At 40.4% G+C, this 14,913-nt stretch overlaps 1 protein-coding gene across 3 annotated transcripts in view; it reads right to left on the bottom strand.

Moving 5' to 3' along the window:
• The window catches only part of LOC149184065 (uncharacterized), a 203,590-nt gene extending 189,072 nt beyond the window's left edge, over window positions 1-14,518 (bottom strand). For 2 of the 3 annotated variants that reach the window (XM_089417394.1, XM_089417396.1), the window contains exons 1-2: window positions 14,101-14,518; window positions 8,075-8,141 (exon numbers count right to left, since the gene is read on the bottom strand). In XM_089417394.1, coding sequence (XP_089273520.1) covers window positions 8,075-8,141; window positions 14,101-14,286 — 253 coding nt within the window. In that variant the 5' untranslated portion in view covers window positions 14,287-14,518. The remainder of the gene's footprint in view (window positions 1-8,074; window positions 8,142-14,100) is intronic. The other variant, XM_089417393.1, reaches the window with a different exon arrangement.
• Between the last annotated feature and the right edge of the window lie 395 nt (window positions 14,519-14,913).

The following is a 14,913-nucleotide window of genomic DNA, read 5'->3' as shown; positions in this document are numbered from 1 at the left end:
TCTTGGAATTTCTCAGTGTGACTCCCTCTAAGCCTCAATTTCCCTCCTGGAAACCGCTCTGTCAATGTCGAGATGCTCCCACTCTGATCGTTAGTGCAGTTGTACCACTGATCCAGATTTCTTGGCTAGAAATCCTCAGTAACAACTCCCTCCTCCTTGGTCTTGCCCTGTTAGGTATTGTTCTGACTACAGTACCCCACCAACTTCACTCTGCAACTTACCCACAGCCTCCTAAGCCCCAGCAAACTAAAGGTTAGAGCTTCTAGGCTCTGCGCAATCTCGGCACCAGCAAAATCCGCACCTCCTGGCCACGGGCGTCAATCCTTCCTGACTGAGAAAGATGACCGGGCACTGCGTAGGTCAAGTCTACTCCCCTCTGCCACTGCATTGATCCTCTTCCCGGCTCAAACTTGATGACGCAGGCACTGCATCACCCCTTCCTTGCTGCTTCTCTGTTAGGAACAACTTTTGTCACTCGGGACAGCTGTTTTCTGCTGCTGCTGCTCTGCTCGACTGATGTCCTCAATTCTCCTATGATTTGCAACCACCCTTTGATACCATGTTGGAATTTCTAAGTCTAACTGTTAGAAACCCTTCATGTACTTTTCTGATTTATTTCTACCTACTTGTTCTGATTAATTAACAAGTTATTTACCATGTAAATACTGAAAATAAATACAAGTACATGCTCAACACATTACAGATCATCAACTAAAGGAAACAAAACAAGCACACAAGTGACACCATTGTTTTTAGACCAATGTCCCTGGAAAAACCCAATGCGGGAAAACCGATGCAGCTATATGAGGGTTTTAATTATTAAGCAGTTTCAGAATACAATCTGGGTGCCAAAATCAGCTCACCCAACAGAGAATAATCTCGGCAGTAGTACCTCTCAGTCGGAGACAGATGTTCCGGCTGAAACCCCGGATAAACACTTCGACAGCTCCCAGCTCCAATCTGCCCCACGAAAACCCCAGCGTCAGCCCTTTCTAGCCCAGCATCACCCTGGCTTGCCCTGCGTCAGCCTCTGGAGGCACTGCGTCAGCCCTTAGAGCCTCTACGTCACCCACGCTGGCTCTCTAAGGCACTGCGCAGCTCCTGGCTACCTCTGCGTGAACCTCTGGTTGGCTCTGCGTCCCTCTCTCCCAGCTTCTGCGTTGATCCTCCTGGTATTATCTCTGCCTCTTTGCTTCTGTATTCACTGCCCCTTAGCTGCAACTCTGATCACTCTTTCGACTTCCTCAGCAAACCCTACCCCAGAAAATCGAAATCTTGATCAACTCGATGTGTTCTCCAAGTGACCCTCAAGCCTCCTCTTTTACTTTTCACGTTGACAATTCAACGACCGAAATTAAGTCCCTAATCAACGGCTAATTTTAGATCTGGCTTGATCCATGACTTTTGGACCATTCTAACTTAGTTTTATATTAATTCACATTAATATTTTATTTTCCCTAAATTTAGACTTAGGGACTTCATTGAAAATATTAATTATTTTAATATCTCCCAAACTAGTTAGATTCTGCCCAAACTATTTCTGGGTATTGGAGATCTCATGTGCTTTAGCCTCTCCACCAATTTTCATGGCTAGAGCACATCCAATGCTACCCCAAATCAACATGAGGAACCCATTGAACCTTTTTTCCTTGTCCAACTGTCTTTGGTGATTGCTCTTTCACTCTTGCTTGGGTTTTGTCTTCATCTCAGCTCTGATACCATGTTAATTTTAGGCAACAACGGTATGTTCTATGCTTTAGAGCAATTTTAGTTCAATTTCTTTATTAGCCCAGTATCAATATTCAGATTAGCAATCACATCAACATGATAGTAAAATGCATATAGAACATAAACATAAACAATAAAAAACAAGCCAAGACAAGAGGACACAAGATGTGGCACCAGCCAAGGACAAACCCCAATGTGGGGGAACCCTTGATCAAATCTTCTTTTAGTCTTCAATAGTTCAACAAAGAGAGTATAATTTACAAATCTGATAATTTATAACAGCATCAAAAGAGCCCTAACCAGAAAAGTCAAAGCTAGTCAACAAGGCAGATTTGACCCTCAGCAAATCAGTCAACTTCAACCTCTAAACAGCAAGATAAAACAACCCTCAAAACAGTTGAAGTCTGGTCAAACAGCCCACCTACAGTCAGCGATAGCTGCAGTCAACAGTGAACATTTCGCCTTGATTTTTGTGCCCATAAATGTGGCCTGCCCAAACAAAGATAGCCCTCACAAAAACGCAGTCAAAGGAGGTCAATGCATGCTAGTCAACGCTTTGTCAAACTGTCGAGAAATTCGGTCTCCTGAAATTTCGGCCTCCTGAAATTTCGCTATCCTAAAATTTTGGACATGTGGAGAGAGAGAGGCCCAGAAATCCGTACCTAATCAATGAGGAGAGAGAGAGAGAGAGAGAGAAGTGTGAAGATGAGTGTGTCCAAATGAAGCTAAGGCATCATGTATTTATAGCAAACGTTGAGGATGAATAGACATGACTGTTGTGCTTCTGGAGTTTGGCCCTAGTTGCCAATTTTAACAAGTTGATATTCTATGCTTTTTCTTCTTGATTTTTGCCTATAATCTCATGCTTTTAAGGACTAACTTGCAAGTATACCAGTGTTGCACTAATCGCGATTATATCGTAAAATCGCGAGTTTTTGAAATCGGCGATATTATCGGCCGATAAATACATGTATTTTTTCAGCGATTTCAGATGACACAACCTACCCAAGCTACCCCTATCACCAGTGGAGGACGTGGTCTACCTCTTGTAGATCCTAGTTCGTCAGCTTCTAGAGCACAGCAAAGTCCACTGCCAACTCCATCGACATCTACATCTAGAGGGGCAAAGGAAATCAATAGTATTAGACTTTAGTTATTTGGTTCGTTTCATTGTATATGACATTATGACTCATGATATGAGATACATTATTATATTTTTTGTTGATATTTTGAGGCTGAGTTGGGAGTCATGAGTCAAGACTTACTATTCAGGACATGATTCACTGTTATGTGCGATGTGGCACTAGAAATGATATTAAACATCTTATATATTAGTTCTTTTATCATATTTATGTGTCAATGTATTTATTTTATGTTGTAGATGATTTAGATATTAAAAAAATTGAAAAAAATGAATATTTTTGTATGTTACGTTTTTTCCCGTTTTTTACCGATTTTTTCCCCGAGCCGATTTAATCCCGATAGCGATTAATGCAACATTGAAGTATACTTCAACTATCAAAAGTCTACAAATCGATAAACTTAAAAAGCGAAGGTAAAACCTCACCCTTAAACCATTTCATTATTTAAAAATTTCCTTTTCTTTTATTTTTGTTACTAGCTTGCTAAAAAAAAATTCATCATATATAGCTAGTAGTGCTTGAAGAAAAAGAAAAAGTTTTATCATAGCCAAAGAATTGATTATTGGTTTTTTAAGCTCATTTTGTCACATGTTATATGAGTATATCTAGTTCATGTGTGCAGATCTACAGGAAAATTAAAATATAACTATAGCAGACTTTTACTTGCAAATTTTCACCCAACAAGCATTCAACGAGGCACTATTTTACAAGTATATTTTATATGCCTTATTAAGCTTAAATTTGTTTATCAAGATTATTTCTTAAACCAGTAGCTTAGTTTTAAACTTTTATGTATTTCAGCATTTAAAAGTTTAATTAGTAACTAAAATAAATTTCTAGGTAGTGTATCTAGGGAGTTTTCACCACAAGACCTCGTAATATGAATTTTCAGCTTGCTAGAAATTCATTTTATTGCATGTCTAAAGGATTAGAAATGGTCTAAATAGGCCAAAATTCTACCTTCTAACCTTCCCACCCCAAAATCCAAAATTTGTTAGTGCCTAGGCACTTTTGGATGAGTTCTCATGGGGTTGGCTTGCTAATTTCTGCATTTTCTGCAAAAATTACAGTCCTGTAAAAATAGGGAAGAAAATTATTTACATAGCAACCCCCCTAACAGACTATTTGTTGAATGAAATAATTATATATTCAGTTGGAATACCTTTTGTACATCAAAGCTGACTATTTGTACACTATATTTAATCAAGTTTTAGTGTCTTTTGCTAGTTTAGTATTTTTTGCAAATTTGCAGACCTGTCAAAACAGGACAGCAAGCAATTCTATACAGCAACTCTTCTAACCAAGTGACAAATCGTAGAAATAATTATAGGTATGGTTAGTATATTTTGTGTACACTAAATTAGACTACTTACATGACATATCTTGTTCATATTTAGTGTATTTGTTCGCTGGTTTAGTACATTCTATTGCAAAATTTCATATTAACCTAGCAGGCCAGCAAGAAGAACTCCTACACTTCAACTACTTGACTCTGTTACAAGGCACTAGTTCTGGAGATTTGGTTGGAGTTAATTTGCGGGAAGCCTACCATAGCCCTTTTGGTAAGAGTTGGGCTTAAAAGGTGAGGACTTAGGCCAAGGTGATAGTGAATCTCTGTCCTCAATGTGCAGGCCATGGTAAATTGTATAGGATCTTCAACAACCTGCTAAACAGAATAGTAAGATGTCCAACAACAAAAGCATGACCTAAGAGATTGACAATAGCAGCACCAATTTGTTCTAGTTTTGGAGTTTTAAAATTTCTCAATGTCAGAGAATTTTGTAGCAGTAATTTCTTCTTTTTCTTCTTCTTTGCCTTTCTGGATAGTGTCACACTATCAAATAGCACTATGGTTCAAGGATCAACCTAGTCCTTCAAGGCCACACAGTGTTGGATCAAAATCTGTATTAGTTTGTAATTATGCTTCTTAGCATATCTTCTTAGCTTCTGTTGTAGCGGCTACAACCACCCTCCAAAATTTCGGCCTGCACCAATTTCGGAGCCTCCCTTGAAGAGTTTCACTTGATGACTGCACACACTCGGGTTCACTCCGTGAGCTCGTGTGAGTCTTTACATCTGCCTTGCTTGTTCATTGCATTCAAGTCTCTGCATGTTGATGTCTAAGTCATGCTTGCGACCATGTTCTAGTTATGCTCAAAGTCTTCGCTTCGTATGTGCTTGTTGTATTCACTATGAAAGCATTTGTCGCACTCACACACAGAGTCACATTCACTGTCGCACAAGCGTCGTCTCGATCATGAATGATCGATCACGAGTGTCGCGCTTGTCACTTGCACCGTTGGTCAGTCATGTTGAACATGTGTGTCTGGATGGTTTGGGTCGTTTCGTCGTCAAGTCATGTGAGTGTGTGTTCGTATGATCACCTATGCATCTTTCGATTGTTCACACACTTAGTCATTTTTGCTAAAGTTCTGACGACTAGACTCCACTCTGACAGCCGGACCATCACCCCGCCATCGACTCGATTGACTGTCAACTAAAACAGCGCAAAAGCACCAAGCTAGCTTGTTCAAGTTGCGCTGCCCGCAAGCAATGCAATCAACTCTCATGCTGGCCACCTGGACAGTCGGACCCGGCGGTCACCCCGGACTGACTCCCTTCAAAATTTGTGCAGAGGCCACTGACCTCACTCGCTTAACTGACTAAGGAAATTGCGCAGACAGGCCAGACAGACACCAAGTGCCCGTCCCTGTCTCCTTCAGAAAATTGCACAGTTTTCCTAGTCAGTCATCCGGACAGTCGACCGGTTGTTCATCTCGGAAATTGCACAGTATTCATGAGCAGGCCTTCCACTGCCCATTAGTCAGCTCAGCTCATAAATTGTGCAGAGATGATCAGCAGGCCGGCCTCCCAACCTCGGTGCATTTCCCCGCCAGTAGACTGCCAGTTCCCTCTGGGAATTGCGCAGTTTCTGCTGCCAGTGACTCAGCAGCCAACTAGCAGTTCCCTTTGGGAATTGTGCAGTTCTGGCTACTAGTGACCCCAGCAACAGATCGGAAATTCTCTCTGGGAATTGCGCAGTTCTGGCTGCCTGTCTCTCGGGCAATTCCCCAAGAAAACTACGCAATCCCTGCCAAGTGACCCATCATGTAGCCCGGCCCACTCCTCTGAAAAATTGCGCAAATCTGGTTGTCCAGACCCCGCTGATTATTCGTTCCGAAAAATGTGTAGAGCATGCCTGCCTTGCCTTCCTGCAGCCCGGACTATCCCTCCCAAAATTTGCGCAATTTTGCCTCCCAGCCAAGCCAGACCTCGCAGACAGTCACTGTCGACTCAGATTGCCCGTCTCCATCACTTAGTGACTCTTGCGCAGTTTTCATCAGCAGTGCCCGGAGCCATCATCCCGCTTCACAACCTTGCTGCCTCTCTTGGTCACCTGCATCTGAAACGATCATGTGTCATGGTAGACTAAGAGGTTTATGGATTTGATGTTGTCTCGTCACGAGTGACTACAGGTACAGATACACCAACAAACATGGCAAGACGACGAACGGGATGAACGAAGGGAGCACATGCAAAAGGACAGGTTCACCAACGAACGAACAAATGAAGCATGCGAAGCAGACGAACGCGACGAACATGCACCTTCGCGAACAGATGAGCCTGTCAAACCTTCCAGCATGCAAGCAAGGAACAACATGCTAGAGCTTCATCAAGCGAACTAAGGACCATCAAGGACTCCGCACACTTCGCCATGCGGAGGTGAAGTTGTGATACATCATGAAGACATCCATCACCCAGCAACACTGTAGCTCGACATGCACTCCAACAGCAGCAATGTACCAACACTGTCATGTCGAGTCATGTCGCCCACATCTCCACTATGGGCTATGTTGTCAATCAATGTGATGTAACGTGGAAGTCCAAGAGACCCACTTGTGAACAAAGAGTCATGTAAGTCAAAAAGTCATGGAAGTCGAACAGTCATGAGGGTAGTTGAACAGCCACAAGGGTCAGTTTCACCCTTGGCTATAAATACCCCCTCATTTGTACATAGAAAGGACTTTTCACCTCAGCTCCTCCCACATAGCCAAGAGAGTCTGTAATCTTTTCTTTGAGGAGTAAGTAGTGGCTCCAACGCCCTGTCAGTGATGTATGGTGTAACGATGTGTCTTGGAACTTTCGCTTAATTAAGAAGCCTGTCAACAGGCCAACACGTTTTCACACATGTATTGTATCTGTTGTAAGACTGATCTTTAACACTTGTAATGCATGTTGCTTTAACTTGTGTTCTACATCTGAACTGTTTCATTTGTTGTAATGCATAATCTATTAATGGAAATGTGTTGTATATGTTGTTAATGTTGTCCCATCCGTGTCGACTGCTCTGCCGGACATTAGATAGACCTTTCACGTGAACCTTGTTGTAACAACCGTTACACTCGTTCGAACTGATCCATGAGTGTTGTACGTGTTATCTTACCTTGTATGTTGTGACTGCCGCATCCGAGTGGACTGCTCCGCCGGAAGCTGTGTATGTCCTTTTGTGTTGTGTGTTCCTAACCGAGTTGGGACTGATCCCTTTCAACCTGGAACTCACCTTCACCCTCTTCCCCTCACAGTGAAAGAACCATTGACACAAGTACACTTACACTCACCAAGCACGCGAACCTCACTTCCCGAAGACAAAGCAGACCACTCTCTTGTGCTGACAAGCAAGAGTTGAGGCAAATCCTTAAGACAATGGCAACCGAGCCATCATACTGGATGGGACTCCCACACCAAACGGTGTGAGGTCTAGTTGGGACTTCATACCGGGGTGATTCCCTGAATGTTGGCGGGTCCAGCACCGTCAACAACTTCCATGCCATATCCTCAAGTGTCCTTCTGCTTATGGATATTCTCCTAGGATCCAAATCATACTAACCACTAACCTTTACATAACCACTAACATTAATAGTGGTGACATGTCCTAAACATTAACACAATTCCACATCAACATGTTACTGGAGCTCGTAGTTTGGCCCTACAAAAGAGTCAAGGTAATGAAAGTTGTTCACCATAAAGGAATAGAAAGGAATATCAATGTATGAACATGTAATCTGAATTCTTTTTCCAAAGGTTTTTGGTGAAGGAAATAAAATCAAAGTACTAAAATAAACAAAATTTAATATCATAGTTCTAGTAAATTAACTCAACCAAAGACCATTCAAGAATATATTAGGAATCAAAAGTCATCTCACCAAGAATGACATGATAACCTTGAATAGAAAGATACTCAGCAGTGCTTCTCCCCAAACCTGATGTTGCCTACAAGAGGAATGCATTGCGTCATAAAACGATAACTTCATTAACATTGATGAGAAAATAATTTCAATGCTAATTAAGGAACAATTCATAGAAACAAAATATTGTAAACTTAAGAAATGACATTAAAATTGTCAAATTGTAGATAAGACTGGAAACCATGCAAGACTCGTTTTCATTCTAGGTGCCCTCTCTTTTGCTTGGAGCAATCTCATTCTTTGGTGTCTAAAACCCCATTTGCCCAGCTAGAAACCCAAAGGCACTGGTAATTTCCGTCTTTTTAGCCAAAAATTCAAAATTTTCAACTCAAGTTTGGTTGGCAGGATGGTTGGGTTCAATGTGTACACTTAACTCCCAGAAAATAGTGCGTTACTCATCTTTATGATGAAAAATGTAACTAGGTTCAGTCTTCATAATTATCATTGTACTTGTATCGATATGTATTTCATGTAAAAACAAAAGAAGAAAAAGAAATTTGTATTATTATTTTCTAGTCAAGGCATGTTCTTCATGCTTCTAGGATTTATTGAGTCAATAAGAAAATTTGTCATGAGTCAAAGTCCCATTTGGACTATTTACAAGAAAAGAATTTTTTTTTTCGAGTCAAAAGAGTCAATTTTGTCACTACAAGACCAAGTCAGCCCTGCAGATGGACAAGTGTTGAAAATTAGCAAGAAAAGTGACTCCTTGATTTGTGCCTTAATTCAAGGAGTCAAAGTCGAGTTCCTAAAATTTAGGAGTTTCCCTAAAATTTAGGAGTGCATGAGGCAGTTAACTGGTGTTGAAATTGAAAGTCAAGTTCTTGATTGTCTAGTGTGAGTTAAATTGGGAACTGGAAGCTTAGGTGGAGTTAGCCTCCTAAATTTTAGGAAGGTCCAGTGACCTAGTTTTGTTGACTTTTGTTGACTACAAAGCTTCAATTCAATTTCTTAATTAGAAATTCACTAATTTTAACCATTTGAATTGCCTTTAAAAGAAGCAATGAAGGCACAAGTTTAATCATTGTTTTGGCGAGCACAAGTTGGTGAGACCAAGCAATAGGAAGCACAAGTTTGTGCGTGGAGCTTATGTGAGGAAGAGTGTGCAAGAGAAGCTTGTGCACAAGTTGGTAGAGGGCAGCAGAGATCAGCAGTCTTGCAAGGATTTCAAGCTTAGAACAAGCAGGAAAGACAAGTGTGTCTTTCAGATTGAAACAATTATTTTGTAAAAGATCTATTGGTCAGTTTTTCTATCAATAAAATTCTCATCAAGCAGAAGGTTTTCCTAGTTGGGTTCCCTACTAGAAAAAAATTGTCTTGAATTGTGTGACTGTGTTTTATTTTTGTTCCTATTCCGCTGCATCTAGTAGAGAAATTATGTGTTTATGTGACAAGAAATTTTATTTCAGATTGTTCATATTAGCATATCAGAATTTCATAGAAATTCTACATGGTATCAGAGCAGTTGGAACAAATTTAAGGGTCATTACAAGTGCATCTCGCATAAGGAGAAGGAGGTTTGATCTCAAGTTGGTGATTCTGCTTCCAAGTTTTATGTTGATTGAATGTTAGGTGATGAGGGTTGTTCAGAGTATTGAACAACAGTTCTGTAGCAGCCTATGTACAGTGTGTTGGAGGCATGTTAGTGGTTGTCTAGTTGCCCTAAGTGTTGTGGACAAGTGGCAGACTTGTCACAACAAGTGGGTTGTATTTTGATACCCTAAGGATTGACTTTTGGAGCAGTCAAGTGGGTTGGTTTTACTACCCTAGTTCATTGGTTTGGTGTTTGACAAATCAGAGATAAGAGGGCTCGTTGCAGAAGTCATAGATCATTCAAGGAGTGACTATATGTGGGCAGATCTAAAAGCCCTAAGAAGAGTGACAGTAGCAGCTGATATGTCACAGAGATAGGGCAGATCTGGAAGGCTGAGCACTATTCACAAACGTAGTTGTGAACACTGCTGAACAGTGACTTTCGTATGCAATATGCAGCAGCTTGAAGACCTCAAGTACAGTACGCATGAAAGGAGCCATGGACTGTTAGGAGGCAGATTGATGGAGCCCTAGTTCAAGGCAGATCCAGAAGACCCTATGTGCAGACTTCTTAATGGAGCTAGAAGGCTGCTAGTGGGCAGATCAGTGAGCCAAAGTTCAGTGACACAAAAGGAGTTGTGATCATTAATAGTGGCAGAACATGGTGGGAAAGAACAAGTCTTCAAAACAAGTTTCGCAGAAGAAATCAGGGAAGCCTTCTAGTTCAGAGGGAGCAGCTGCAACAGCGGAGAACTTGGTAGAGTTGAAGACAGATCCAGGTGGACGAGGTTCTTCCAGGAACACCTTCCTCGCTAAGAGGGAGTGTTGAAAATTAGCGAGAAAAGTGATTCCTTGATTTGTGCCTTAATTCAAGGAGTCAAAGTCGAGTTCCTTTTTGTGCATGATTGAGTTCCTAAAATTTAGGAGTTTCCCTAAAAATAGGAGTGCATGAGGCAAATAACTGATGTGTTGAAATTGAAACTCAAATTCTTGATTTTATAGTGTGAGTTAAATTGGGCACTGAAAGCTCAAGTGGAGTTAACCTCCTAAATTTTAGCAAGATCCAGTTAACTAGTTATGTTGACTTTTGTTAACTACAAAAGCTCCAGTTCAATTCCTTAATTAGAAATTCACTAATTTTAACCATTCGAATTGCCTTTAAAAGAAGGAACGAACGCACAAGTTTAATCATTATTTTGGTGAGCACGAGTTGGTGAGACCAAGCAATAGGAAGCACAAGTTTGTGCGTGTAGCTTGTGTGAGGAAGAGTGTGCAAGAGAAGCTTGTGCACAGGTTGGTAGAGGGCAGCAGAGATCAGCAGTCTTGCAAGGGTTTCAAACTTAGAACAAGCAGGAAAGACAAATGTGTCTTTCAGATTGAAAAAATTATTTTGTAAGAGATCTGTTGGTCAGTTTTTCTATCAATAAAATTCTCATCAAGCAGAGGGTTTTCTCAGGTGGGTTCCCTAGTAAAAAAAATTGTCTTGAATTGTGTGACTGTTTTATTTCTGTTCCTGTTCTGCTGCATATAGTAGAGAAATTTTGTGTTTATGTCAAAAGAAATTTTATTTCAGATTGCTCATATTAGCATATCAGAATTTCGTGGAAATTTTACAACAAGTCAGCCAGCCCATAAGCTGTGTCTCTTCATATGGTCAAACAAATATATATTGGCAACCGTGCTCCACATTTTGGCAACCAAATCGATTTTTGTGCAAGCAAGAAGAAGAAAATTAGCAAAGTAAAAGGAGAAATAGAGCGAAGTCTAAAGAGAAAGAAAGTCTTGTTTTCTACCCTGATCTGTCCACACGTGCGAGTATTCTTTGCAGTTTTTCAGAGTTGTTACAGGGCCGAAATTCTAGGGGATGATTAGAATTCAAAGATTTGACCAGTGTTGACCTTGAAGGCTTGATGACTTTGATTTGGTGGAAGAAAATTGGAGTGTTGACTTGGGTTCTTTATGACTATCTTGGTCTGGGGTCTTGGATATCTCACTTTGAGATGATTCTATAAGAAGAGGATTCTCTTGGGTTTTCCCCCTTGTTGGCTTTTGCCCTAGCTTGGAGCCTAATTCTTGTGTTATGTCTCTCGCGATCTTCATATTTTGTATTTTGGTAATTGCTTGATGAAGAAGAACATAATAAATTAAAAAAGAAGGCAACAACCATTCAGAAGTAATTATCAAGTAAGAGAAATCACCCTAATCTTCATCCCTATTGATTTCTCAACACTTTATAATTTAACCGGGGCCACTGGTCTGCATTCAATTGAGCAAACATATTGGGTCAATTTGGGTCAATTTGTGTTTGTTCATATCATAAACCATGGATCTGTCTTTGGGAATTTTTCCTTGTGTTACGCTGTTAAATCTGCACATTAGGTACCTTGTTGGAGCTGCTCTAAGACAATTTTTAGAAGCACATGGGTTCGCAAACAAACTGTATGACAAAAGTCTTCTGAGAAATTTCAAATATTTGTAAGAGTCTTGTGTTAAGCTCTTGGAGGATTTTGTTGATGTGGATAGTCTTAAGTAATGTGAAATCTTGGAGGATTTTATTGATGTGGATAGTCATCTTCTCTTGGATGAATATTGGTAGATCTTCGTGAGGAAGGCCTTGTTGACGTGAATAGCCTTCTTTCGTGGTGGAATATTGGTAGATATTCGATTAATGCATGGTAAATGAGCTAAGTTATCTTTTTCCTGGTTTTGTTAATGGATAGTGGTTATTAGCTATTGCATGGTAACTTTATTTCATCACCTCCTTTTAACAAAGCCTCCACCATGTTCTTTTGAGATGACATAAGCGGAGCTCACTTCCTTAAACCATTCTTGAAGATTGTAAGACACCTAGCCCAAACCTCTAGGGTACACAAGTGGGTTTGCCTAGTCTTTTGAGCTAGATCCACTCCAAGCCCCTTTGAAGTAGTCTTGAAAAACCATCTTCTTGGAAACATTGGTGAAAAACTCATCAAACCGCAGCAAACATTAAAAAATACAAAATACATTTATTTTTTCAAAATCGGGAAAAATTGGCAAAAATCAAGAAAACTAGAGAAAAAAATCGTGATTTTTCGACACCGCCAAAAAATTGGTGATTTTATCAACCCTACTTTCATCCTCTCATCAAGCTCTTTTGAGATGCCTTAAGTGGAGCTCACTCCCTTGTCCCATCTTTCAATCTTTTAGGACGCCTAAGTTAAACCTCTAGGGTACATGAGTAGGTTTGCCCTAGTCTTTTAACCTAAATCTACTCCATTCCTTCCCAAGTATGTTGTGCTCCAAAAATAATATATTGGCAAGCTAAGGCATTGATCTTCTATCCTCCATCACTTCTTGCCTTTCACAATCCTTTAAACCATTTTGTTGGGTTTAATCTCTGACACTTTGTAATTCCTTGATTGTGTGTGATTGGGGACATTCCTTTGAACTCAAATCTAGATTTACCCTAAAGAAAAACCTAGCAATCTTATCTTCAAGATCCACCTTAAACCCTAAATGTTCAATCCTTTGATTTGTGGTAATAAAAGTAGAAGCCTTAGGGGGGGCTCTTGACCCAAATTGATTGGACCATTAGATCCCTCATATCTACTAGGGAGAACGCCATTACACTAGAGGAGAGCCAAATAGATGTGAGAAGAGGGTTGGAGAAGTGAGAGTTGCCCCCTCTTAGTTACACAAGGTTACGGACTTGAGCGTTAGGACTTTATCTTGAGAAGCCCAATATTTTGTTGTAACATCTCCAAATCCATTAAACATAAGCACGTATGGAAAAATTACAATGAACCGTAGCTACCCCACAACAAGAATATCCAACATTCTCCATTATGGGAAAATTAGAATGAACCGTAGCCACCCTGCAACAGGAATACCCAACATTCACCATTATGGTAAAATTACAATGAACCGTAGCCACCCTACAACAGGAATATCTAACATTCTCCAAGCTCGAATTCAACCAGAACTTGCATGTGGCCCCTTTCCCGAGGAACAGCCTGCATATGCAGGTGAGACAGCCCACAAAGATCGAACCTGGCCCCTTGGGGATTTGAATTTTGGCAGAGTATGTAACACCGATTAACATGATTGAATAGTTTTCATTTTCAATGGTTCAGGTGAACAGAGTACCTACTACCAAGAGCATTAAAAGGCATGCAATTAAGTGCATGGATCCTCGGAAAATTCAAAAGCATAAGAAAAAGCATGCAAGTGCATGGGCGCTTAGAAGATTCAAACGCCTAGGAAATCCATATACATGGCAAGTAGAGGATTACACATTAATACATAAGTCGAACATGCAAATCTGAACATCAAATGGGTTCAGTGCATATAATTACTTCTCTATTTCACACACAATAGCACTGACCTATCTATGTTTGGCTCGACTGTTGCAGTTTAAATTATACCCAATGCCATAAGTAGAGAAGTGGGAGAGTCAGATAGAGAATACAGACCCCGGTGATGATACAGACAGGTCTGCATTGGGGATTAGGAGGCGGCACACGCGGGTATGATCGAAGGGTTCCGTACATGCGCTTGAGAAGCAGTTGAAAATATGAGTATATTACTGCCAAAGTCCACAGTAGGCCCATTCGAAAAAGGTTCCCTGGCCATAATATGTTCTTCGTTCTTCCGTCCATACAGTTGGTCGAGAAGATCAAATGCTCTTGCTTCCTTAACTGGTTCCCTTCTTCTTCTATCTATGAATGCCGCAAGGCTCTGTTTTTTGATTTCAAACGCAGGAAAGAAATTCGCCTCTGGTTTGAATTGTATTACCAGTTCCTTTTCAGAGAAATTTCAGAGTAAAGACCTCTATTCCCTGCTGCAACGACTTTAGGCTTTGCCACTGGTTAAAACTAACGCGGTGTGGGAGCCCACTAACCTATCCATAAAACATACATCTTTAAGTTGCATGTATTTATCTTAAATGATATTTTAAGTTGCAGGAGACTAAAAATAATCTATGGGACTATCTACTAAAAATAATTTATGGGATTATCAGTTTGTGTTTTTTATCTTTTGAATTTAATCATTTTCTTATTCAAATTGATGATGAGCTGGCTCAACCTTCCAACAATCCCCTCATTTGAAATGATATTTTAACGTCCATGAGACTAAAAATAAACTATGGGACCATCACTTCCATGTTTATCGTCTTTTGCAATTCAATCATTTTTTTATTCAAATTGATGATGCGTTGGCCCAACCTTCCAACAATCCCCTCGCTGAAAAGACAATGCCAAGAAACCGATGCTAACATATTCTCA

This window comes from Pinus tabuliformis, chromosome 3_2 (genome assembly GCF_031772625.1).
Source record: "Pinus tabuliformis cultivar Carrire ecotype Pingquan chromosome 3_2, CPIR1, whole genome shotgun sequence".
Classification (NCBI taxonomy): Eukaryota; Viridiplantae; Streptophyta; class Pinopsida; order Pinales; family Pinaceae; genus Pinus; species Pinus tabuliformis.
This window is presented reverse-complemented; position numbering and strand designations above follow the sequence as displayed.